General features: G+C 51.8%; 1 protein-coding gene across 2 annotated transcripts in view; it reads left to right on the forward strand.

Annotated features, from left to right (window-relative positions):
• tomm34 (translocase of outer mitochondrial membrane 34) overlaps positions 1-19,958 on the forward strand; it is a 24,235-nt gene extending 4,277 nt beyond the window's left edge. For both annotated transcript variants that reach the window (XM_070896451.1, XM_070896452.1), the window contains exons 3-8: positions 7,688-7,787; positions 9,488-9,640; positions 10,727-10,887; positions 11,725-11,872; positions 12,694-12,820; positions 17,102-19,958. In XM_070896451.1, the coding sequence (XP_070752552.1) occupies positions 7,688-7,787; positions 9,488-9,640; positions 10,727-10,887; positions 11,725-11,872; positions 12,694-12,820; positions 17,102-17,203 (791 nt within the window). In that variant the 3' untranslated portion in view covers positions 17,204-19,958. The remainder of the gene's footprint in view (positions 1-7,687; positions 7,788-9,487; positions 9,641-10,726; positions 10,888-11,724; positions 11,873-12,693; positions 12,821-17,101) is intronic.
• The last annotated feature ends 4,172 nt before the right edge of the window (positions 19,959-24,130 follow it).

Here is a 24,130-nt window from a genome sequence, read left to right on the forward strand (position 1 = left end):
CCTCCCCTTCCCCCCCCTCCGCCTCCCCTTCCCCCCCCCCTCGCCTCCCCTTCCCCCCCCTCGCCTCCCCTTCCCCCCCCTCGCCTCCCCTTCCCCCCCCTCGCCTCCCCTTCCCCCCCCTCGCCTCCCCTTCCCCCCCCTCGCCTCCCCTTCCCCCCCCTCGCCTCCCCTTCCCCCCCCTCGCCTCCCCTTCCCCCCCCTCGCCTCCCCTTCCCCCCCCTCGCCTCGCCTTCCCCCCCTCGCCTCGCCTTCCCCCCCTCGCCTCCCCTCCCCCCTCGCCTCCCCTTCCCCCCCCTCGCCTCCCCTTCCCCCCCCTCGCCTCCCCTTCCCCCCCCTCGCCTCCCCTTCCCCCCCCTCGCCTCCCCTTCCCCCCCCTCGCCTCCCCTTCCCCCCCCTCGCCTCCCCTTCCCCCCCCTCGCCTCCCCTTCCCCCCCCTCGCCTCCCCTTCCCCCCCCTCGCCTCCCCTTCCCCCCCCTCGCCTCCCCTTCCCCCCCTCGCCTCCCCTTCCCCCCCCTCGCCTCCCCTTCCCCCCCTCGCCTCCCCTTCCCCCCCCTCGCCTCCCCTTCCCCCCCCTCGCCTCCCCTTCCCCCCCCTCGCCTCCCCTTCCCCCCCCTCGCCTCCCCTTCCCCCCCCTCGCCTCCCCTTCCCCCCCCTCGCCTCCCTTCCCCCCCCTCGCCTCCCCTTCCCCCCCTCGCCTCCCCTTCCCCCCCCTCGCCTCCCCTTCCCCCCCCTCGCCTCCCCTTCCCCCCCCTCGCCTCCCCTTCCCCCCCCTCGCCTCCCCTTCCCCCCCCTCGCCTCCCCTTCCCCCCCCTCGCCTCCCCTTCCCCCCCTCGCCTCCCCTTCCCCCCCCTCGCCTCCCCTTCCCCCCCCTCGCCTCCCCTTCCCCCCCCTCGCCTCCCCTTCCCCCCCTCGCCTCCCCTTCCCCCCCTCGCCTCCCCTTCCCCCCCCTCGCCTCCCCTTCCCCCCCTCGCCTCCCCTTCCCCCCCTCGCCTCCCCTTCCCCCCCCTCGCCTCCCCTTCCCCCCCCTCGCCTCCCCTTCCCCCCCCTCGCCTCCCCTTCCCCCCCCTCGCCTCCCCTTCCCCCCCCTCGCCTCCCCTTCCCCCCCTCGCCTCCCCTTCCCCCCCCTCGCCTCCCCTTCCCCCCCCTCGCCTCCCCTTCCCCCCCCTCGCCTCCCCTTCCCCCCCCTCGCCTCCCCTTCCCCCCCCTCGCCTCCCCTTCCCCCCCCTCGCCTCCCCTTCCCCCCCCTCGCCTCCCCTTCCCCCCCTTCCTCCCCTTCCCCCCCCTCGCCTCCCCTTCCCCCCCCTCGCCTCCCCTTCCCCCCCCTCGCCTCCCCTTCCCCCCCCTCGCCTCCCCTTCCCCCCCCTCGCCTCCCCTTCCCCCCCCTCGCCTCCCCTTCCCCCCCCTCGCCTCCCCTTCCCCCCCTCGCCTCCCCTTCCCCCCCTCGCCTCCCCTTCCCCCCCCTCGCCTCCCCTTCCCCCCCTCGCCTCCCCTTCCCCCCCCTCGCCTCCCCTTCCCCCCCCTCGCCTCCCCTTCCCCCCCTCGCCTCCCCTTCCCCCCCCTCGCCTCCCCTTCCCCCCCCTCGCCTCCCCTTCCCCCCCCTCGCCTCCCCTTCCCCCCCCTCGCCTCCCCTTCCCCCCCCTCGCCTCCCCTTCCCCCCCCTCGCCTCCCCTTCCCCCCCCTCGCCTCCCCTTCCCCCCCCCCTCGCCTCCCCTTCCCCCCCTCGCCTCCCCTTCCCCCCCTCGCCTCCCCTTCCCCCCCCTCGCCTCCCCTTCCCCCCCTCGCCTCCCCTTCCCCCCCTCGCCTCCCCTTCCCCCCCCTCGCCTCCCCTTCCCCCCCCTCGCCTCCCCTTCCCCCCCCTCGCCTCCCCTTCCCCCCCCTCGCCTCCCCTTCCCCCCCTCGCCTCCCCTTCCCCCCCCTCGCCTCCCCTTCCCCCCCCTCGCCTCCCCTTCCCCCCCTCGCCTCCCCTTCCCCCCCCTCGCCTCCCCTTCCCCCCCTCGCCTCCCCTTCCCCCCCCTCGCCTCCCCTTCCCCCCCCTCGCCTCCCCTTCCCCCCCCTCGCCTCCCCTTCCCCCCCTCGCCTCCCCTTCCCCCCCTCGCCTCCCCTTCCCCCCCTCGCCTCCCCTTCCCCCCCCTCGCCTCCCCTTCCCCCCCCTCGCCTCCCCTTCCCCCCCCTCGCCTCCCCTTCCCCCCCCTCGCCTCCCCTTCCCCCCCCTCGCCTCCCCTTCCCCCCCCTCGCCTCCCCTTCCCCCCCCTCGCCTCCCCTTCCCCCCCCTCGCCTCCCCTTCCCCCCCCTCGCCTCCCCTTCCCCCCCCTCGCCTCCCCTTCCCCCCCCTCGCCTCCCCTTCCCCCCCCTCGCCTCCCCTTCCCCCCCCTCGCCTCCCCTTCCCCCCCCTCGCCTCCCCTTCCCCCCCCTCGCCTCCCCTTCCCCCCCCTCGCCTCCCCTTCCCCCCCCTCGCCTCCCCTTCCCCCCCCTCGCCTCCCCTTCCCCCCCCTCGCCTCCCCTTCCCCCCCCTCGCCTCCCCTTCCCCCCCCTCGCCTCCCCTTCCCCCCCCTCGCCTCCCCTTCCCCCCCCTCGCCTCCCCTTCCCCCCCCTCGCCTCCCCTTCCCCCCCCTCGCCTCCCCTTCCCCCCCCTCGCCTCCCCTTCCCCCCCCTCGCCTCCCCTTCCCCCCCCTCGCCTCCCCTTCCCCCCCCTCGCCTCCCCTTCCCCCCCCTCGCCTCCCCTTCCCCCCCCTCGCCTCCCCTTCCCCCCCCTCGCCTCCCCTTCCCCCCCCTCGCCTCCCCTTCCCCCCCCTCGCCTCCCCTTCCCCCCCCTCGCCTCCCCTTCCCCCCCCTCGCCTCCCCTTCCCCCCCCTCGCCTCCCCTTCCCCCCCCTCGCCTCCCCTTCCCCCCCCTCGCCTCCCCTTCCCCCCCCTCGCCTCCCCTTCCCCCCCCTCGCCTCCCCTTCCCCCCCCTCGCCTCCCCTTCCCCCCCCCTCGCCTCCCCTTCCCCCCCCTCGCCTCCCCTTCCCCCCCCCTCGCCTCCCCTTCCCCCCCCCTCGCCTCCCCTTCCCCCCCCCTCGCCTCCCCTTCCCCCCCCCTCGCCTCCCCTTCCCCCCCCCTCGCCTCCCCTTCCCCCCCCCTCGCCTCCCCTTCCCCCCCCCCTCGCCTCCCCTTCCCCCCCCCCTCGCCTCCCCTTCCCCCCCCCTCGCCTCCCCTTCCCCCCCCCCCCTCGCCTCCCCTCCCCCCCCCCCCCCGGTATTGACATCTGTCGGGTCATATTGGATAAATATCTTGATTTGAAACACATCCTTAAATGCGAGTGCAATGGGAGCAGCAAGGTGGATCCAGTTGGGTTTATGGTCGCTTCCCGTCTTGAAATTTTCCGTGTTTGTTCCTTCGCGTTCCATACCGAGCAGAGACACCCAGGTCCCCTTAACAGTGTGGGTGATGTAAGGCACCTACACATTTGAGGGGCTCACGTATGACCCTACATCCTAGAACTCTGGTGCCCCCAACCCACAGTCAAGTTCTATATTTCTGGCATTTGTGCAGCTGTGGTCAAAGTAGGAACAGTATTATTTTATCATTGATGTAAAATTATAAATTAGCAAACATTTTCAGCTAATTATACCCCATGGTTTTTCTGATGTTGTTTCTGATGCCATTGGCTGCTACTGTTTCACAAATGCCAATAAGCTACATCAAATCTACAACAAGAAACAGGTCATTGGGCCCAGCGGGTCCGTGCCGGTGTTTATGCTCCACACCAGCCCCCTCCCACCCCTCTTCATCTCACACCATCAACATCTCTCCGGAGATTCACAGGATTTACAGTCACAAGCTGTTGCTTGATGACCTCGGTCACTCGGTGTGGGAATATCACAGTACCCGCCCACCGCTGGCCGCAGAGGTGACCACACAGTCCGCCTGCGCTCCAGAATTTCCTGTGCTTTCATGGACACTGCTGAATACATCACGATGCCAGTGGACTCCCAGCTGTATTTTAAACCCAGTTATTTAACCCGCAGGGATCAGTGCTGGGACCCCAACTATTTACAATCTATATTAATGACTTGGAAGAAGGGACTGAGTGTAAGGTAGCCAAGTTTGCTGACGATACAAAGATGGGAGGAAAAGCAATGTGTGAGGAGGACACAAAAAATCTGCAGAAGGACATAGACAGGCTAAGTGAGTGGGCAAAAATTTGGCCGATGGAGTATAATGTTGGAAAGTGTGAGGTCATGCACTTTGGCAGAAAAAAAAATCAAAGAGCAAGTTATTGTTTAAATGGAGAAAGATTGCAAAGTGCTGCAGTACAGCGGGACCTGGGGGTACTTGTTCATGAAACGCAAAAGGATAGTATGCAGGTACAGCAAGTGATCAGGAAGGCCAATGGAATCTTGGCCTTTATTGCAAAGGGGATGGAGTATAAAAGCAGGGAAGTCTTGCTACAGTTACACAGGGTATTGGTGAGGCCACACCTGGAATACTGCGTGCAGTTTTGGTTTCCATATTTATGAAAGGATATACTTGCTTTGGAGGCAGTTCAGAGAAGGTTCACCAGGTTGATTCCGGAGATGAGGGGGTTGACTTATGAGGAAAGGTTGAGTAGGTTGGGCCTCTACTCATTGGATTTCAGAAGAATGAGAGGGGATCTTATCGAAACGTATAAGATTATGAGGGGGCTTGACAAGGTGGATGCAGAGAGGATGTTTCTACTGATGGGGGAGACTAGAACTAGAGGGCATAGTCTTAGAATAAGGGACCGCCCATTTAAAACTGAGATGAGGAGAAATTTCTTCTGAGGGTTGTAAATCTGTGGAATTCGCTGCCTCAGTGAGCTGTGGAAGCTGGGACATTGAATAAATTTAAGACAGAAATAGACAGTTTATTAAACTATAAGGAAATAAAGGGTTATGGGGAGCGGGCGGGGAAGTGGAGCTGAGTCCATGATCAGATCAGCCATGATCGTATTAAATGGCGGAGCAGGCTCGAGGGGCTGAATGGCCGACTCCTGCTCCTATTTCTTATGTTCTTCTCTCTTCTCCCCCCCTCCCCCCACCTGAATTTCTTCCTCCTCCCCTGAAGATGATGCCTCATGCTGGGGTGCAGCAGCACATTCTGCCAATCCTCTGATACCCTCAGCTGATCACCTGGGGTGGTGTGTGTGTGTTTTGCTGTTTGTATATCTGGGTCTGTGGCTCAGTGGGCAGCTCTCAACTCTTTTTGGGGGAGACAAATTAAACATTAGATTGAGTGCCCCCCGATCTGGGGGACACTCCAGACACTTATAACAGCCCTCTTTTTTTTTTTGTATTTTTATAGGTTTTTTTTTGTGGTTTTTTTTAGGGCATTAAAATTCCATATTTAGTGGGCAGCTCTCATCTCCGAGCCAGCTGGTCGTGACTTCAAGTCCCACTCCAAAAATCTAGACTGTCACTCCTACTGCGGTACTGAGGGAGTGCTGCAAAGCTGGAGGTGCCTTCTTTCTTAGGATTCCGTAGGATAGACGGCAAGAAACAGGCCATTCAGCTCAGCCAGTCCATGCCGGTGTTTATGCTCCACTCGAGCCTCCTCCCGTCTTTCCTCATCTAACTCTTATCAGCATAACCCTCTATTTCCTTCTCCTTGTGTATGTTGTCCCCTTAAATGCATCTATGCTATTTGCTTCAACCCCTCCCTGTGGCAGCGAGTTCCACATTCTCACCACTCACTGGGTAAAGAAGTTTCTTATGAATTCCCCATTGGATTTCTGGGTGACTGACTTATATTGATGGCCTCTAGTTATGCTCTTCCCCACAAGTGGAAACACTCTCTCTGTATCCACTCTATCAAAACCTTTTATCATTTTAAAGACCTCTATTAGGTCACCCCTCAGCCTTTTTTCAAGGGAAAAGAGGCCCAGCCTGTTCATCCTTTCCTGATATGTACACCCTCGCATTTCTGGTATCATCCTTGTAAATCTTCTCCAGTTCCTCTATATCCTTTTTATAATATGGCGACCAGAACTGTACGCAGTGCTCTAAGTGTGGTCTAACTAAGGTTCGATACAGGTTTAGCATAACTTCTCTATTTTTCAATTACCTCTAGAAATAAACTTTAGAGCTTTTTTTATGGTCTTGCTACCACTTTCAGATGATATTAAACCGAGGCCCCGTCTGCTGTCCCAGGTGGGCGAGAAAGATCCCACAGCCACTATTTTGAAGAGGAGCAGGGGGAGTTCTCCCCAGTGTCCTGACCAATATTTATCCCTCAACCAACATCACTAAAAAAGATTATCTGATAATTATCACATTGCTGTTTGTGGGAGCTTGCTGTGCACAAATTGGCTGCCACATATCCTACATTATAACAGTGACTGCACTTCAAAAGTGTTTATTTGGCTGTAAAGCGCTTTGCGAAGTCCTGAGGTTGTGAAAAGTGCTATAGAAATGCAAGTATTTCTCGTAATATATTTGCATGGATAGAGGATTGGCTAACTAACAGAAAACAGAGAGTCGGGATAAATGGTTCATTCTCGGGTTGGCAATCAGTAACTAGTGGGGTGCCGCAGGGATCAGTGCTGGGACCTCAAATATTTACAATCGAGATTAATGACTTGTAAGAAGGGACTGAGTGTAACGTAGCCAAGTTTGGTGACGATAGATAGGAGGAAAAGCAATGTGTGAGGAGGGCATAAAAAAATCTGCAAAAGGACATAGACAGGCTAAGTGAGTGGGAAAAAAATTGGCAGATGGAGTATAATGTTGGAAAATGTGAGGTTATGCACTTTGGCAGAAAAAAATCAAAGAGTAAGTTATTATTTAAATGGAGAAAAATTGCAAAGTGCTGCGGGACCTGGGGGTACTTGTTCATGAAACACAAAAGGATAGTAATGAGGTACAGCAAGTGATCAGGAAGGCCAATGGTATCTTGGCCTTTATTGCAAACGGGATGGAGTATAAAAGCAGCGAAGTCTTGCTACAGTTACACAGGGTATTGGTGAGGCCACACCTGGAATACTGCGTGCAGTTTTGGTTTCCATATTTACGAAAGGATATACTTGCTTTGGAGGCAGTTCAGAGAAGGTTCACCAGGTTGATTCCGGGGATGAGGGGGTTGACTTATGAGGAAAGGATGAGTAGGTTGGGCCTCTACTCATTGGAATTCAGAAGAATGAGAGGTGATCTTATCGAAACGTATAAGATTATGAGGGGGCTTGACAAGGTGGATGCAGAGAGGATGTTTCCACTGATAGGAGAGACTAGAACTAGGGGGCACGATCTTAGAATAAGGGGCCGCCCATTTAAAACTGAGATGAGGAGAAATTTCTTCTGAGGGTTGTAAATCTGTGGAATTCGCTGCCTCAGAGCTGTTGAATAAATTTAAGACCGACCTAGACGTTTCTTAACCGATAAGGGGTTAAGGGGAGCGGGCAAGGAAGTGGAGCTGAGTCCATGATCGGATTAGCCATGATCGTATTGAATGGCGGAGCAGGCTCGAGGGGCCGTATGGCCTACTCCTGTTCCTATTTCTTATGTTCCTATGTATCTTGGAACTTGCAGAAATAATATAAATTGGGTGAGAAACTACAGGCTTGTCGACATCTCCTCCCTCACAAAGCAGTCCTTGCCACACAGCCCAGTGCTTCATCCTTTGGTTTTGTTGGGCGTTATGGCTGCCTGTATGTTGATCGTAGGAATCTGTGTTTTCTCTCTCTCTTTATCCAGGTGCAAATGGCCCAGAGGATTTGAGTGTGCTGTATTCAAATCGAGCCGCCTGCTATCTGAAGATCGGAAGCTGCAGCGAATGTATAAAGGACTGCACTGCGTACGTATCTAAGTTATTGTCTTCACGCACACTCGGGAAATCTGGTTGGGATGGATGCAAATGTCTGCGAGGGGAAATGAACAAGTGTTCCTGCCTTGCGCACGGTTGTGGATGGGTTAAATTGGGTTGTGAGGTCCCCATAGCCAAATAACAATGAATGAGGTTCATTAATTAGGCACGGGAAGAATGGTCGTTTGCGCCAGGTACCAGAGGGTGTGCAGTGGTTGTGATATCGTATCCCAGCGCGTCAGGAGAAGAGGTATAAATATTGGGGAGGATGCGGAATACACAGATAGTGTCTGAGAGTGAAGTCCGAATTCTGATGGAAGTTGTACTCCCAACCGACTCCTACTGATCTGCGTCCTGTCTCTAATGGGTCGGACATTCAGTAGCCAACCCTAAACTGCGATAAAAACACGTCATTATTGCAGTAAATATAAAGTGCACCGTTGTTTTGCAATCAACACAACGGGCCAGAAATTGCCTCTGACTGAATGTTTTCCCGAATGTACCTGGTGGCCCCGGAGGAACGAACACTTGCGCTGCGAGGCCGAGATACGCAGCCCAGCGCAGAGGCCCACGTATCCCGGGATCGTACGTGCATCCTGGGGTCACATGGGCCTGGACAACCAATCACAATGTAGTACTCTCATTCATGGTAATGGGAATGAGAATACCACTAAAACTAATAAAACGCAAACATAAATTTTTTTAAAAAAATCACTTTTTAAAAAATGAATAGAAATTAAATTCTTGAGAAAAATTTAATTTTTGGAATTAAAATTTTTTTTTTTTTAAACAGTGTTAAAAACAAACTTGCCTTCATACCTTAAGGCTACTTTTTAACCAGGCTTGAGAGTTTGAAGGACATTTGCTGGACTATTAGCCCAAATCTCCGTCTGTGAAGGCCCTTCTCCCGGGGATGCGTTGGAATTGTCGAAAGACATTGACGGATCGCAAGTGCCGGGTTCAGACGCGTGCGCTTTGTGAGCCTAAACCCCGAACTTGCGGGGCCTCTTCGGGCACGTGTGCATGTCGTACGCACCCAGAGAAGCCGCAATTGTACGACCCAATGAATATCTCGATCGTTACTTCCCTCCCTGCTCCATCCTGAATGAGGGTCGGTGTCAATGGCTGAGGTAGTTTTACACATAGACTCGAGAGGCTGACTGTTGTCTTTTGTGCCACGGTTTAAAAAAAAAATTTAACTTGCCAAACATTCCCTTCTTGCTCCTTACTTGTGTCCTGTGACATTTGGACCCTTTCCTAAACTGTACAGTTTATCTGTGTCACCTCTGACTCACCCTATCTTGAGCTGATGTGATTATCAGGAAAGTTTACGGATATTGAGTTTGTTTTCTTTAAAATAGAGGAGACTTCAAAGTGACCAAGTTCCCAATACCCTGAACCTTCATTGCTGGGGGTTATAGTACACTAGCAATAATTAGTTCAGCCATGGTCTGGTCAGAGCTTCAGAGTAACATACGATGTCTGTGCACCTGTAGCAATGGGGACGTTCAGCTGGGCGTGGTTTGATTTCTTCAAACTAATAGTGACTGGTCATACACAGATGGGAGTTTTTACCCCGAGCCTCATTAAATGAGTGTTTACCGTACTCCTCATGCTCTGCAGTAACTGAAGATAGATCTGATAACGTGCCGTGATTCTCTCTCTCTCTCTCTCTCTCTCTCTCTCTCTAGATCTTTAGAGCTCGTCCCGTTCGCACTGAAGCCCCTGCTACGCCGAGCAGCTGCTTATGAGGCGCTGGAGCGATACCGCCTGGCGTACGTGGACTACGTGACCAGCATACAAGTGGACAGCAGTGTCCAGGCTGCACAGGACGGTATGAACAGGTACGTGGTGCCCAGATGTCCGAAGGTGACAAACGGCGATGTTACTTGTTGGTGTTGGGCAGGTGAAGCCTTCGCACCGCTTCCTGCATCCATCCTTTGGGCTCTTTGTTTTATTACGTTCCTGTGCTTGCAGTTTTGAAAGGTTATTTCATCATTTTTCCCAAATCCAACATGGCGAGCAATCCCCATGATTCGTTGCTCATCGGTGCACTGAAAAACAACAACTTGCATTTCTATAGCTCCTTTCATGACCTTGGGACATCCCAAACATGCTCTACAGCCATTGTTGTAATGTAGTCTCTGTTGTAATGTAGGAAGCACGGCAGCCAATTTGCACACAGTATACTCCCACAAACAGCAATGTGATAATGGCCAGATAATCTGTTTGTGATGTTGGTTGAGGGTTAAATATTGGCCCCAGGACAGTGGGGATCACTCTCCTGTTCTTCGAAATAGTGTTGTGGGATCTTTTACATTCACCTGAGAGGGCAGACTCGGTTTAACCTCTTGTATGAAAGAAGGCATCTCCGACAGTGCGGCGCTCCCTCAGCGCTGCCCCTCCGACAGTGCGGCGCTCCCTCAGCACTGCCCCTCCGACAGTGCGGCGCTCCCTCAGCGCTGCCCCTCCGACAGTGCGGCGCTCCCTCAGCGCTGCCCCTCCGACAGTGCGGCGCTCCCTCAGCGCTGCCCCTCCGACAGTGCGGCGCTCCCTCAGCGCTGCCCCTCCGACAGTGCGGCCCTCCCTCAGCGCTGCCCCTTCGACAGTTCGGCCCTCCGACAGTGCGGCGCTCCCTCAGCGCTGCCCCTCCGACAGTGCGGCGCTCCCTCAGTGCTGCCCCTCCGACAGTGCGGCGCTCCCGTGGCACTGGATTTTTGTGCTCAAGTCTCTGGAGTGGGACTTGAACCCGCGACCGTGTGAGGTGAGCCACGGCTGACACCGATGGTGATTCTCTGATCGTAAAACCCCCTCCCCCCCTCCCCTTCCAGCTCACCTCTTCCAGACTCTCTGAATCAATAAATTTAGCACTTTGAACATTTTAATCTGAATGAACAATCTAATGATTTAGTTTATTTCCCCCGTCGCAGAATGAGGAAAGTTCTGATCGAGGCAGATGGAGGTGACTGGCGCCGTAGTCTCCCTCCGATGCCAACGGTGCCACTCGCGGTGCAGCGTCGGTGGGAACCCAGTGCCTCCGGGCAGGCCGCCAACGAGCGCATGGACGTGCAGCAGAACGGAGCGGGCACAGGTGAGGAGGAGCTTTGTTATTTCTCCCCCCCCCCCCTCCCCCCTCGGCGATTGAACGGCTCACTATCACAGGAGGTGGAGGGGGTTGGCTGTTACCCATCCCCAACCGTCAGTGAAAACACCTGTCGCCACAATTCCGTTGTCAAATGCAGACACGTGTTCAAACTGCCCCCCCACCCCCAATTTGAACTCGCGGAAGAGTTGGGGGCTGGCTGGCTCGGTGGGTTAGAGAGCAGCCTTTCAACTCTGAGACCCGAAACTCGAATCGCCAAGGCTTCACCGGTGGCCCCCTGACCCCCGGCTGACCCTTTTCCTGAGCTGTGATTCCGATACGAGCAAGGAGATCGCACGCACTGCAGATGTGTGCGTCTTTCAGTGGGAAGGAGGAGTTACACGGTCTGAGGAGGGTGCAAAATGGTTTACGGGGAGTGGGAAGGGTTAATAGGGTATGGGGGGGGCGGTGGGGTTAACTTTGTAAGGAGGGTGTGTGCAGGGGTTAACTGGGTGTAAGGGGGAGACGGGTGTTGTGGGGGCTAACTGGGTGTATGGAGGGTTAATGGGGTGTAAGGAGTGTGTGCGGGGGTTAACTGTGTAGGAGGCTGCAGGGTGGGTTAACGGAGTATAAGGAGGGTGTGTTGACTGGGTGTAAGGACAGATTTCAGACACCTGAAGCAGCCCCGATCTGGTGTTGACACTCGGATGCGGAGTGAAGCTCTCTCGACCCGAGCAGGAATGGAGTAATTTGAAAACTCCAAATGTGGAGTAGTAAGCTTAACGTAAAGCGCTGGGACGCCGACTTCTTATTTAAATGCCTTGCGTGTCTCCATTGTATTGTCAGCTTCGGTGAGCTCTGGGCTCGAGCAAGCCAAGTCTCTGAAGGAGGAAGGGAATGAGTTGGTGAAGAAAGGAGAGCACAGAAAAGCAGTGGATAAATACAGTGCCAGCCTGAAGCTGAACAACAAGGAGTGCACCACCTACACCAACAGGTACGCCAGCAGCGCGGTCTGATTTGCTAGTCCAGGCCTGGTCCAGTAACACAACCGCTACACTACCGTACCTCATCCCGAGTGTAATTCTGGTAAACCTCCCCCCTCTCTCCATTTATTCGTTCACAAGATTGGGCATCGCTGGCGACACTAGCATTTATTGCCCATCCCTTGAGAAGGTGCCGCCTTGAATCGCTGCAGTTTGTGCGGTAAAGGATAAACTGAAGGCGGCTGTGAGTACTACAGTCTTTCGTTCCTGAGGAGAAAAAAAACAATCTGAATAAGATGCTCTGTGATGCGTTCTTGATTGCAACACAGTGAAAATGCAAAGAGAAGGAGGGGTATGTAGGACAGAGTAAGCGTTGTATGTATGTTGTCCTCATAATGACCTCAGCCAGTCCTCGGTTAGAATACTGTGCCAAGTTTTGGTCTCCTCACATGCTGGCCGATATTGAGGCTCCGGAAAGGGTTGCGGAGGAGGGCCATGAGATTAATTCCCAGTTTAAAACTTTTAGTTACCCAGAGAGACTCACCGAACTGAGTCTCAATCAATGTTCCCTTTTGGCTGCATTATGTTCGGCGTGGCCTGTTTCCAGACCCACAGCAATGTGGTTGACTCTTAACTCTGAAATGGCGGCTCACCACCACCTTCTCGAGGGCAATTAGGGACGGCCAATAAATGCCAGCCTTGCTTGTTGCAAAAGCCCAAATACGAATTTGAGGAATTGGAGTTTTGATTGCATCTGCCAACAGTTATGTGTGTTTTTAAGCCCGGTCTGTTAGCTGACCCAGTCATTGTGTCATGTCTGCTCCCTCGGCAGGGCCTTGTGCTACCTGGCACTGAAGCAGTACCGTGAAGCCGTGCAGGACTGCACATCCGCGTTGGCTTTGGACCCCAATAATTTGAAGGCGTTTTACCGGCGCGCACAAGCACGGAAGGAGGTGAAGGTAAGAAAGTGCTGCAGTCAAACGCTGCTGAACCGCGAGTACATTTCCCACGGCATTGGCGCTGATCACTTGATGGAGAGAAGTTAATCGCAGCAATGGGAGACTTTATAAACTGTTCCGCTTCACAGCTGCAGGCAGAGGTTTAAACTGTTTACAGAGAATGTACAGCACAGAAACAGGCCATTCAGTCCCACAGCTCCACACCAGGCCCCTCCCACCCTCTCCATCTCACCCCATCACCATATCCTTCTATTCCTGCCCCTCATGTGTTTATCCAGCTTCCCCTTAAAGGCATCGATACTATTCACCTCAACCCCTCCCTGTGGCAGCGAGTTCCACATTCTCACCGCTCTCTGGGTAAAGAAGTTTCTCCTGAATTCCCCATTGGGATTCTAAATGTTTACATGGGAAGTTTCAATGTTAAATATTGACGGGCATGAGTAAAAATTGTGATTACAGGAAATTGGCCAGCACATGGCTGCATACACAAGAAACGTAAGAACATAAGAAATAGGAGCAGGAGTCGGCCACCTGGTCCCTCGAGCCTGCTCCGCCATTCAATAAGATCGTGGCTGATCTGATCATGGACTCAGCTCCACTTCCCTGTCCGCTCCCCATAACCCTTTATTCCCTTAATGCTCAAAAATCTGTCTATCTCCGCCTTAAATATATTCAATGACCCAGCCTCCACAGCTCTCTGGGGCAGAGAATTCCACAGATTTACAACCCTCTGAGAGAAGAAATTCCTCCTCATCTGTTTTAAATGGGCGACCCCTTATTCTGAGGCTATGTCCTTTCGTTTTAGTTTCCCCTATGAGTGGACATATCCTCTCTGCATCCACCTTGTCAAACCCCCTCATTACCTTACATGTTTCAATAAGATCACCTCATTCTTCTGAACTCCAATGTGTATAGGCCCAACCTATCTTCATAAGCCAACCCCCTCATCTCCGGAATCAACCTAGTGAACCTTCTCTGAACAGCTTTCAATACAAATATATCCTTCCTTAAATATGGAGACCAAAGCTGTACACAGTACTCTAGATGTGGCCTCACCAATACCCTGTACAGTTGTAGCAGGACTTCTCTATCCCCTTGCAATAAAGGCCACGTTTGCCTTCCTGATTACTTGCTGTACCTGCATACTAACCTTTTGTGTTTCATGCACAAGATTTTCAAATACTCTCCAGGCAGTGAGTCAGAGAATATGTTGTTGGGGGTAATGTTGCTTACGGGGTTGGGGGTAATATATTAGCATGGATAGAGGATTGGCTAACTAACAGAAAACAGAGAGTTGGGATAAATTGTTCATTCTTGGGTTGGCGAACAGTAACTAGTGGGGTGCCGCAGGGATCGGTGCTGGGTCCTCAACTATTTACAATCTATTAATGACTGTAGCCAAATTTGTTGACTATACAAATATGGATGGGAAAGCAAGTTGTGAAGAGGACAGAAAGTGTGCAAAAGGATATAGATAGGCTAAACGAGTGGGCAAAAATTTGGCAGATGGAGTATAATGTGGGAAAATTGGTAGGAAGGATAGAAAAGCAAAATGTTATTTAATCGGAGAGATTACAGAATGCTGCGGTACAGAGGGATCTGGGGGGTCATCGTACATGAGATACAGCAAGTAATTAGGAAGGCAAATGGAATATTGGCCTTTATTGCAAGGGTTATGGAGTATAAAAGTAGGGAAGTCCTGCTACAACTGTACAGGGCGTTGGTGAGATCATACCTTGAGTAATGCGTAGTTTTGGTTTCCTTATCTAAGGAAGGATATACTTGCATTGGAGGCAGTTCAGAGAAGGTTCACCAGGTTGATTCCTGAGATGGAGCGGTTGTCTTCTGAAGAAAGGTTGAGCAGGTTGGACCTATACTCATTGGAGTTTAGAAGAATGAGAGGTGATCTTATCGAAACATACAAGATTCTGAGGGGGCTTGACAGGGTAGATGCAGGGAGGATGTTTCCCCTCATGGGGGAATCTAGAACTAGGGGGCATAGTTTCAGAATAAGGGGTCACCCTTTTAAGACGGAGATGAGGAAGAATTTCTTCGGAGGGTCATGAATCTTTGGAATTCTCTGCCCCAGAGAGCTGTGGAGGCTGGGTCATTGAATATATTCAAGGCGGAGATAGACAAATTTTAGAATGATAAGGGAGGGTTATGGGGAGCGGGCGGGGAAGTGGAGTTGAGATCGAAGATCAGCCATGATATTGAATGGCAGAGCAGGCTCGAGGGGCCGAATGGCCGACTCCTGTTCCTAATTCTTATGTGGTTCCCTGTTACCTGTCTCTGCTGTCTGCATGTTGCTGTTTCTCTTTCTGTGCTCTTCTAGTTCATTCACGCTCTTCTGTTTCCCTCTCAACTCTTCCGTTTCCTTCTCTCCTTTGGGTGATGTTTGATGTCATGGGAAAGGACTGACCAATGGGGGTGCATTTGAGGGTTGCGGGGAAATGTAACTCAAGTGCTTGCTTTCCCATCCTCTCTTCCACCCCCCCCCCCTTCCGAACACACGTGCTTGTCCCACCCACCCTGCTCCTCGCTCCCACCCACCCTGCCTGCCCCCCCGCTCCCACCCACCCTGCCCCCCCTCTCCCCTCCCCTCGCTCCCACCCACCCTGCCCCCCCCACTTCCCCTCCCCTCGCTCCCACCGTCCCCTCGCTCCCTCCCACCCACCCTGCCCCCCCCCCCCTCGCTCCCACCCGCCCAGCGTGTCCCCCTCCCCCTTCCCACTGCCCTATCACATCCTCACTCCCATCTCGATCCCGACTTTTCTTTTTGAACACACAAAATCCCTTCATCCTTCCCTCTTGGCTGCTCCACTGTCACTTGACCTTTAACACGACCTCTAACCTTCCTCACCCCAGGGGCAAGTGCGGAGAGGCCTGCATGCCCTCAACCCGTTTCCATCCTGATCTCCGTTCCCATTTGTTTTCCTCAAAGCGATAAGTTTGCTTTCAAAATTAAACTTGTCTGTTGTTCCCCAAAGAAATCAAATTAGTATCACCTCCAGCACAGCAGGAGGTCGTTCATCCCATCGTGCTTGTGTCAACTCTTTGTTCGAGCGATCTAAATAGTCCCATTGCCCTGCTCTTTCCCCGTAACATTTGTACATGTACATTTTTTCCTTTCAAGTATTTATCCAATTCTCATTTGAATATTACTATTGAATCTGCTCCCACCGCCCTTTCAGGCAGCGCGTTCCCAATCACAACAACTCGCTGTGTTTAAAAAAAAAATACATTCCCTCATGCGGCCTGTGCTTTTGCCAATAACCGTAAATCAGTGACCTCTGGTTACCGACCCTTCTACCACTGGAAACAGGAGAAACTATCACAATCCCCTCATGATTTTGAACACCTCCTATCAAATCTCCTCTTAACCTTCTCTGCTCTAAGGAGAACAACCCCAGCTTCTCCAGTCTCTCCACGTAACTGAAGTCCCTCATCCCTGGAACCATTCTAGTAAATCTCCTCTGCACCCTGAAGATGGTTGGGCCGAGGACACTGCCCTGAGGAACTCCTGCAGCGATGTCCTGGGGCTGGGATGATTGGCCTCCAACCACCACAACCATCTTCCTTTGTGCTGGGTATGACTCCAGCCAGTGGAGAGTTTCCCCCGATTCACGTGCTTGGAATTGCATTCCGCTCAATCTCGCACGTAAAACCGTCCGCAAACCAGCGCAATTGGGCAGCGCAACAGAGCATCATCGTTTATTTTTTCTTTCCATTAAAAAGGGATTCCCTGATGTGTTTGGGAGCTGGTGCAGTTTCATTAATACAGCTGAAAATGGTTTATCGCCAAAAATAAGCCTTTTAATTCACCTCCTCCGCCTCTCATTAACCTGATTTAAAATCACTGAAAATGACTTTTAAAAAAAAAAAATCTATACTGAACTGTTTAAGAATGTCATTGGCTTACACTTGTTGGTTTCTTGACAATTAAATATTTATTGATGTGAGAAAACGGTTAAAACTTGCCGAATAGTGCCTGTGTGCCTAAGAGACTGAGTGTGATTTGAAGAACCTTCCCGAACCAGCGTAATCGGTGGAAGTCTCCGAAGTTTCGACCTGGGGGAGGGGGCGGTCCAGATTACGCTGGAATTGGGACGCAAAACTCGCAGAAACTTCGCCCTGCAAAGTTTGGAGTAACGCGTTCAGCAATACTCGAGAAATGATCTCTTGTATCGGTTACTGCCACGTTCTTCGAATAGCTGCGCTTGAAGGGGTTGGCTGGAAATAGCGTGCTGAATATTGTGTTTTTAAAAAAAATCTCTCCAGGATTACAAGGGCAGCATTTCTGATCTGCGGGAGATGCTGAAGCTCGATCCGAACAACGTGTCTGGGCAACGCTTGTTGCAGGAAGTCAAGCACCTCAAATAAAAGCTGGCTGTTGTGGGGGCTTCGGACTTGAATTTGTGGAACCAGCTCTGAGCACCTGTACGTCAGCGAGAGGCCTGGGCGCGTTTCCAACCCCTGTATATTTCGGGGTTTTTTTTTTTTGCTTTTCAAGGGCTTTACGGGTTGGTAGTCTGACACCAAAGAGCTCTATGTGAGAGTATTTGGAATTAAACGGCGATGTTGTCTGTGTGGCTTGACTTGACACTTATTACTACACAAGTAGAACAACATTTGAAAATAGAAACCTTCGTACACAGCTAGAAACCGGCTTTGTTCCTGACATTAGCAACAGCATCCTCCACCTGAATTAATCTCTGTAGATTGCACAGCTCAATAATAGACTATATATACATATATACCAACAGCCTACTTGCAAACAAAATGTTGTGGAGGAATTTGAGGTGTAATGTAACATTTCAATTGTTTTTCCATTTTTGTTTTGGCTGTATTTGCACTTTAACTCTTTTGGGTTGCATTATGTCTTTCCCCCTCACCAATTTTCCCTCTCTTTCCCCCGCTCCTCCCATCGCCATGCTTTTCCTGATGGAACTGTACCCCAGTAAGGACTCTACACCAATTGTACACCCCTTTCAGGGTCCTGGCCATCTGTGGACAGTGAGAATGAAGGTGTCCCAGCCAAACCTGACCATCACCTCCACACGCACTCCTTACACGCGCACAGACACACACACACACACACACGCACTCCTTACACGCGCACAGACACACACACACGCACTCCTTACACGCTCACAGACACACACACACGCACTCCTTACACAGACACACACACACACACACGCACTCCTTACACGCGCACAGACACACACACGCACTCCTTACACGCGCACAGACACACACACACACACACGCACTCCTTACACGCGCACAGACACACACACACACGCACTCCTTACACGCGCACAGACACACACACACGCACTCCTTATTCGCGCACACACATGCACTTCATGTGCATACACGCACTCCTTACACACGCACAGACGCGTGCACACGCACTCTACATGCGCACAGACAGACACGTACTCCTTACACGCGTACATTCACACACATACAGCGTACGTGCGCACAGACAACCACGCACTCCTTGCACGCGCAGACACACATGCACTCCTTACACACATACATTCACACACATGTACATCGTACACTTGCACAGACACACACTCACTAGTACACGCGCAGACGCAAACGCACTCTTTATACAAGCTCACACTTTCAGATAAGGTTAGTTGTAACCTCCCCGCGACCCATTAACTCGTCACAAACCAGGCATCAAAACTTCTGTCACGATTTTGTTGTAGGATCTTTTAAGCGGGTTGTCCTTGTGGCGAGAGGGAGAGGTACTAATGAGTCAAGGACAGCTGCTAACTTGGTTCAAGGTTGTTCTCTTCTCCTCCCCCACCCCCAGTTTGTTGACGTTGAGAAGCGTTACCTGAAAGCTCTAGCTTTCCATTGTCTTCGTTATAGATGATGCACAGGCCCTTGCGCAAGAAATGCAAAAAAAATGCAGAGGTATTCTGTATATAAAAAAAATTGTTAGCATTCTACAAAAATGGTGCAGTGGTTATTTAATGTACAGATAATTATTTTTATAGTTATATTATAGCGTTATTAACCCCTTCACCTCGATGTTTTGCTTGCTCCTGACTGCACTGTTGGGCTGTCTTTCCACTGAGCCTGTTCCTGACTGGGGAACAATACTTAAGAATTTAATTGGAATGTGTGTGTTAAAAACACACGTCAACAGCTTTGCAGAAATAGGATGGGGGAAATAAAGAATCCAAATAAAGCAAGAGTTTGTACAGGGGCGGGGGAGAAATCGGACCACATCCCATGGAGAGGCATCGGAAACTATCGGCTTTGTCCACAAACCCCGAAACACATGGTATTTACTGGGATGTAAGTCAGCAGTAAATTCCTCGACATGGAATTCTAAAGATAACCAAAGGGTTTGCTCGAGGCCACTGCATGTTTTTGTAAAGATACCCAGAGGCGCTGACTGACGATTGCAATAGTCCCAGCATTCAGGCTATTTTGTCTCACTTACCGATGGCCGTGAGCAGCAACATCTCTCCGAGACCCAGTGCAAATTGTACATTCGATTTCTCTCAACATATCTCCACACAGCTCAAAGCTACCACTAGATTAAATCTGGGAACAAACTGCTTAAGTACATCTTTGCTGCTGAAGTGTTTACTGTAGCTTTAATTTATTTCTGTTGTCGAGTTCTCCCAACTCCTGGTCGCAGCTTTTGTGAGTTCAGGAGAAGAGTTTTCCACTAACGGAAGTATTTAGATCAGGAAATCTTTTTTGCATAAGTATTGAGTGTGTGTTAGTGATTGCTGTAGCTGATTTATGGGGGGAGGGGGGGGGGGGGGATATTAAGTGGTGTAGATTGAGCAAAGTCAGTTAATGTACTTTTTCAGGTGTCTATAGATGGTTCTATGAGTCAACATCATATTTAAAAAGGGGAAAAGAAGCTTGATGGCAAAGGACAAGTTTATTTTGATCATTTAACTTGTCCCTTCACAGAAATGCAATGTTTTACCATATTGTGTCTGGACTATTAATGAAGCGTCTGTCTTTGTGTCCAGTCCCACTGGCCTGATGTTTAATTCCAGATATCTCTGGCTGTACGCTGTTGATTTAGTTTGAATGTTGTATTGCACTGTAAACCTCTTGGACTCAGGTATTAAACTAATGGTAATGACAACAGGCTTCCTGGTTACTTTGCCAGAATGGAGGCATCGGCAGGGCGACAAAACCACACACCCGGAAGGGCGACTGCTCAACTACAGCAACCAAACCCAAACCAATTGTCCGCCGTGGCTCAGTGGTTGGCCGTCCCCTGAGTCAGAGACCTGCGTGCATATTCTAGGCTGACGTTCCCAGTACAGTACTGAGGGAGCGCTGCACTGTCGGAGGGAGCGCTGCACTGTCGGAGGGAGCGCTGCACTGTCAGGAGATATAAATTTGGCGGGTGGATGTAAAAGATCCCATGGAAGTATTTGCAGAAGGTGATCAGGGGAGTTTGCCCTGGTGCCCTGGCCAATATTTATCCCTCTGCTAACATAACTTCTTAAAAAAAAAAAGTATCTGGGCATTATCACATTGCTGTTTGTGGGAGCTTGCTGTGCACAAATAGGCTGCTGCATTTCCTACATTACAACAGTGACTACTACACTTAAAGTACTTCATTGGTTGTAAAGCACTTTGGCAGGGCCCCAAGGTAGGGAAAGGTGCTATATAAATGCAAGTCTTTTTTCTTATTGCATCAGCCCAATTGTCTGCCAGTTGCGATTGTTTTTGCCAAAACCTGTGCCATTTCATCAAACTGCATTGAAAGAGTAAATGGCCAAGAGTGAGAGCGGAGATATGAACTACCTGCATCGACTGACTTCCTCCCTTTACTGCCTACATGCCACATTCATTGATCCAAACATCACCCGCTCTCTCTTACTGGATATTTACCCAAATTATGGAATGTTTCAGATCTGGCGAGATCCAGGAACGACTTGGATCCGAAAGCACTTTTGTAGTCACTGTTGTAACAGAGCCAACGTGTAGCACTCAATCTGCACCAAGCCAGCTCCCATAAACAGCAATGAGATAATAACAGAAAATGATGTAAATGAGAATGACCAGTTCATCTGTTTCTGGTGATGTTGGTGGAGGGATAAACTGGTGGTTATAAGAAAGAATTTGCATTTACAGTGGGATGTCTTGAGGTCCTGAAAAACACAAAGGGCCTCATGGCTAAGAACTACTTGAAGTATAATTGTTGTTATGGAAACACCAAGGCCGTTTGTGCACAAGAAGCTCCCACAACATGTGATAAATGACCAGGTAGTCAGTTTTAGCAAAGGTTTAAATATTGGCCCAAGACACCAGGAATAACACCCCAACTCTTCAGATGGTGCCATGAGACTGGAGGGGGCAGGCAAGGTTTTGGCTTAACGTCTCATCTGAAGGATTGAGCTGTCTTGACAGAAGTCAGGGCAGCAGTATACAGTCCACACTGTCAGCCAACAGGTTCTCCATTTCTCTGAACCAGGGAAATAATCATGATGCAAAAAAAAAAATCAAGGGTTTCCCAGGCTGTTAAAAGTAGGCTGGAATAATTACTAAATGACACTAAATGGATTCAATCACACCTTCACAGGGCAACTAGGGATGGGCAATAAATGCTGGTGCCGCCCACATCACGAGGCTGAAACAGCGAGGGTGAATGTCCCCATGGCATCTCCAGCTCCACCGCCATCGTTTTGGCGGAGACCCTAATCTCATGAATAGAGTTTCTGAAACTAGAAGTCCAGAGGAAATTATCCTCCAAACCTTGCTGGATTCCCCACTCCCTCCCACTGCACTATCAGCAGAGAGCGCAGCAGTTCGAGAAGGGCCATTGGTTAACCATATCCCCCAAAAATATTGCCTGGTGTTATGGCCGATTTTTTTTTGTTGGAGATGTGGGTGTCGCTGGCAAGGCCGGCATTTATTGCCCGTCCCTAATTGCCCCTTGGAGAAGCTGTGAGCCGCCGCCTTGAACCGCTGCAGTCCGTGTGGTGAAGGTGCTCCCACAGTGCTGTTAGGGAGTTCCAGGATTGTGACCCAGCGACGATGAAGGAATGGCCGATATATTTCCCAGTCAGGATGGTGTGAGAGACTCGGAGGGGGAACTTGGTGATGGTGTTCCCATGCGCCTGCTTCCCTTGTTTTAGGTGATAGACATCGCGGATTTGGGAGGTGCTGCCGAAGAATTTAATGTGCCAATAGATTTATTTAGTTTCTGAAGTATCCGGTCAGCCTCGTTTCGCCTTCAGTACCCCAACTCACCCAGCTGAGCTTCAAGAACCTCAGCCTAAATCTAAGTTGGTTGTGTTCTATGCCGGTTAGTGTTACCGGTCAATCTTAGCATCGTTGATTAGCATCAGCTAATCTGGACAACTCCATCCACGATCATAGCATAAGGGGATGAGAAATTGTATAAATGAAGTAGTCCCATCCCCCCTCCACTGTACATGCCCAGGTCTGCACTATCAGAGATAAGACAGACATGCTTGCCTTAGAGGAAATGCAGCAAAGGTTCACTAGACTGGTGCCTGGGATAAGGGGATTGCTCTATGAGCAGACGAGGCCTATATTCTCAAGTTTAGTACAATGAGAGGTGATCACATTGAAACAAACTTCTTAAGGAGCTTGACAGGGTTAATGCTGAGAAGATGTTTCCCCCAGCCTGGGGAGATCAGAGTCTCCGAATAAGGGGTCGGCCAGCCATTTAGGATGGAGAAGAGGAGGAATTTCTTCACTCAGAGGGTGGTGAATCTTTGGAATTCTCTGCCCCAGAGGGCTGTGGAGGCTCGGTCGTGGAGTTATAGTCGAGACAGTGGTCGACAAATATTTGGGAATTAAGGGATTGTGGGGATCAGGCGGGAAAGTGGAGCTGAGGTAGTAGATCAGCCAGAATCTTGTTAAATGGCAGAGCAGGCTCGAGGGGCCGAATGGCCAACTCCTAATTCTTATGTTCACATTCAGAGAGGGAGAGGGAGAGGGTGAGGAGGGAGCCATCTTAATGGAAGGAACAAAAGGAAGTGTTGGGAACTGGTTAAATTGTGGGGCAACACACTGTTCTATAACTTCCAATACCAGCCAGTGCGACGGAGTGTGTTTAAAAAAAAATTAATTCAGTTACCATTTTCCCCCCCCACCCCCCTCAACGTGGTATCTCCTTCACTCTCACAAAGTAATCAATGCCCACTTTGCAATATTGTCCATCTTTAGTCAGGCCCGCCAGGATCGGAGCTTTTACAGTTCAAATTACTCGCAATCTTTTTCAGGGGGAAAAAGTAAAAGATTGAAAGACGAAAGCAGCCACGATCCAGTTTCAGTGTACTTTAATAAAGGCTACAGGTACAGAATCTCACACCGGATGGGCCGGGACAGAGCACAGGCCAGACCCCACACACCGCTGACCGGGAATATCAGCAGAACCTTTATTCCCACCCTGCCCCGCGCTCAGCTTCCTGCCCCTCTAAACTTTGATCATGTGATGAATTTATTCCAATTGTGTTTTATAGAAGTTCTTTTCTTCGAGAAGCCGTTCAGAGTTACTCAAGTCTCTCCTGCAAAAAATGGGAAAGTCATTAACTGGTCAGCCCTTGTAGTTCTTATGCAATTAAACTGCATCCCACAAGTACAGCCACCCCGTCATCCCCGCCTCCTCCCCCACCCACACACATCTTGTGCTATCGGCTCCTTAGTTTGTCCTCAGGATGTGGGAGACGCTGGCTAGACTGCCCATCCAGAGTCAAGCACGTAACGTGGGCCGGAGCTACACAGACCCAGAGCGGGCAAGGAAGGCAGGTACCCCTCACTGCGGAACGTCACTGAACCAGTCGGGGTTTTAAAAATTGACAATCTGACAGCTTCACGGTTTATATTCTGGTCTGGTCACCATATTACAAAAAGGGTACAGAAGCATTTGGAAAGGTGCAAAAAAAAAAAACCCTCACTGGGCTTATACCAGAGCCGTGAGGTTATAACCAGCAGGATAGACTGGCCAGGCCGGGGTGCATTTCTCTAGAATAGTGAAGGCTGAGGGGTGAACTGATGGAGGTCTTGAAGATTATGAAGGGGTTCGATAGGGTAGACGTAGAGAAGATGTTTCCACCCGAGGGGAAGACCAGAACTAGGGGCCATAAATATACGACAGTCACTAATAAATCCGATCGGGAATTCAGGAGAAACTTCTTTACTCAAAGTGGTGAGAATGTGGAACTCGCTGCCACAGGGAGGGGTTGAGGTGAATAGTATCGATGCATTTAAGGGGAAGCTGGATAAACACACGAGGGAGAAAGGAATAGAGGGATATGGTGATGGGGCGAGATG

Source organism: Pristiophorus japonicus, chromosome 12, assembly GCF_044704955.1.
Source record: "Pristiophorus japonicus isolate sPriJap1 chromosome 12, sPriJap1.hap1, whole genome shotgun sequence".
Lineage (NCBI taxonomy): Eukaryota > Metazoa > Chordata > Chondrichthyes > Pristiophoridae > Pristiophorus > Pristiophorus japonicus.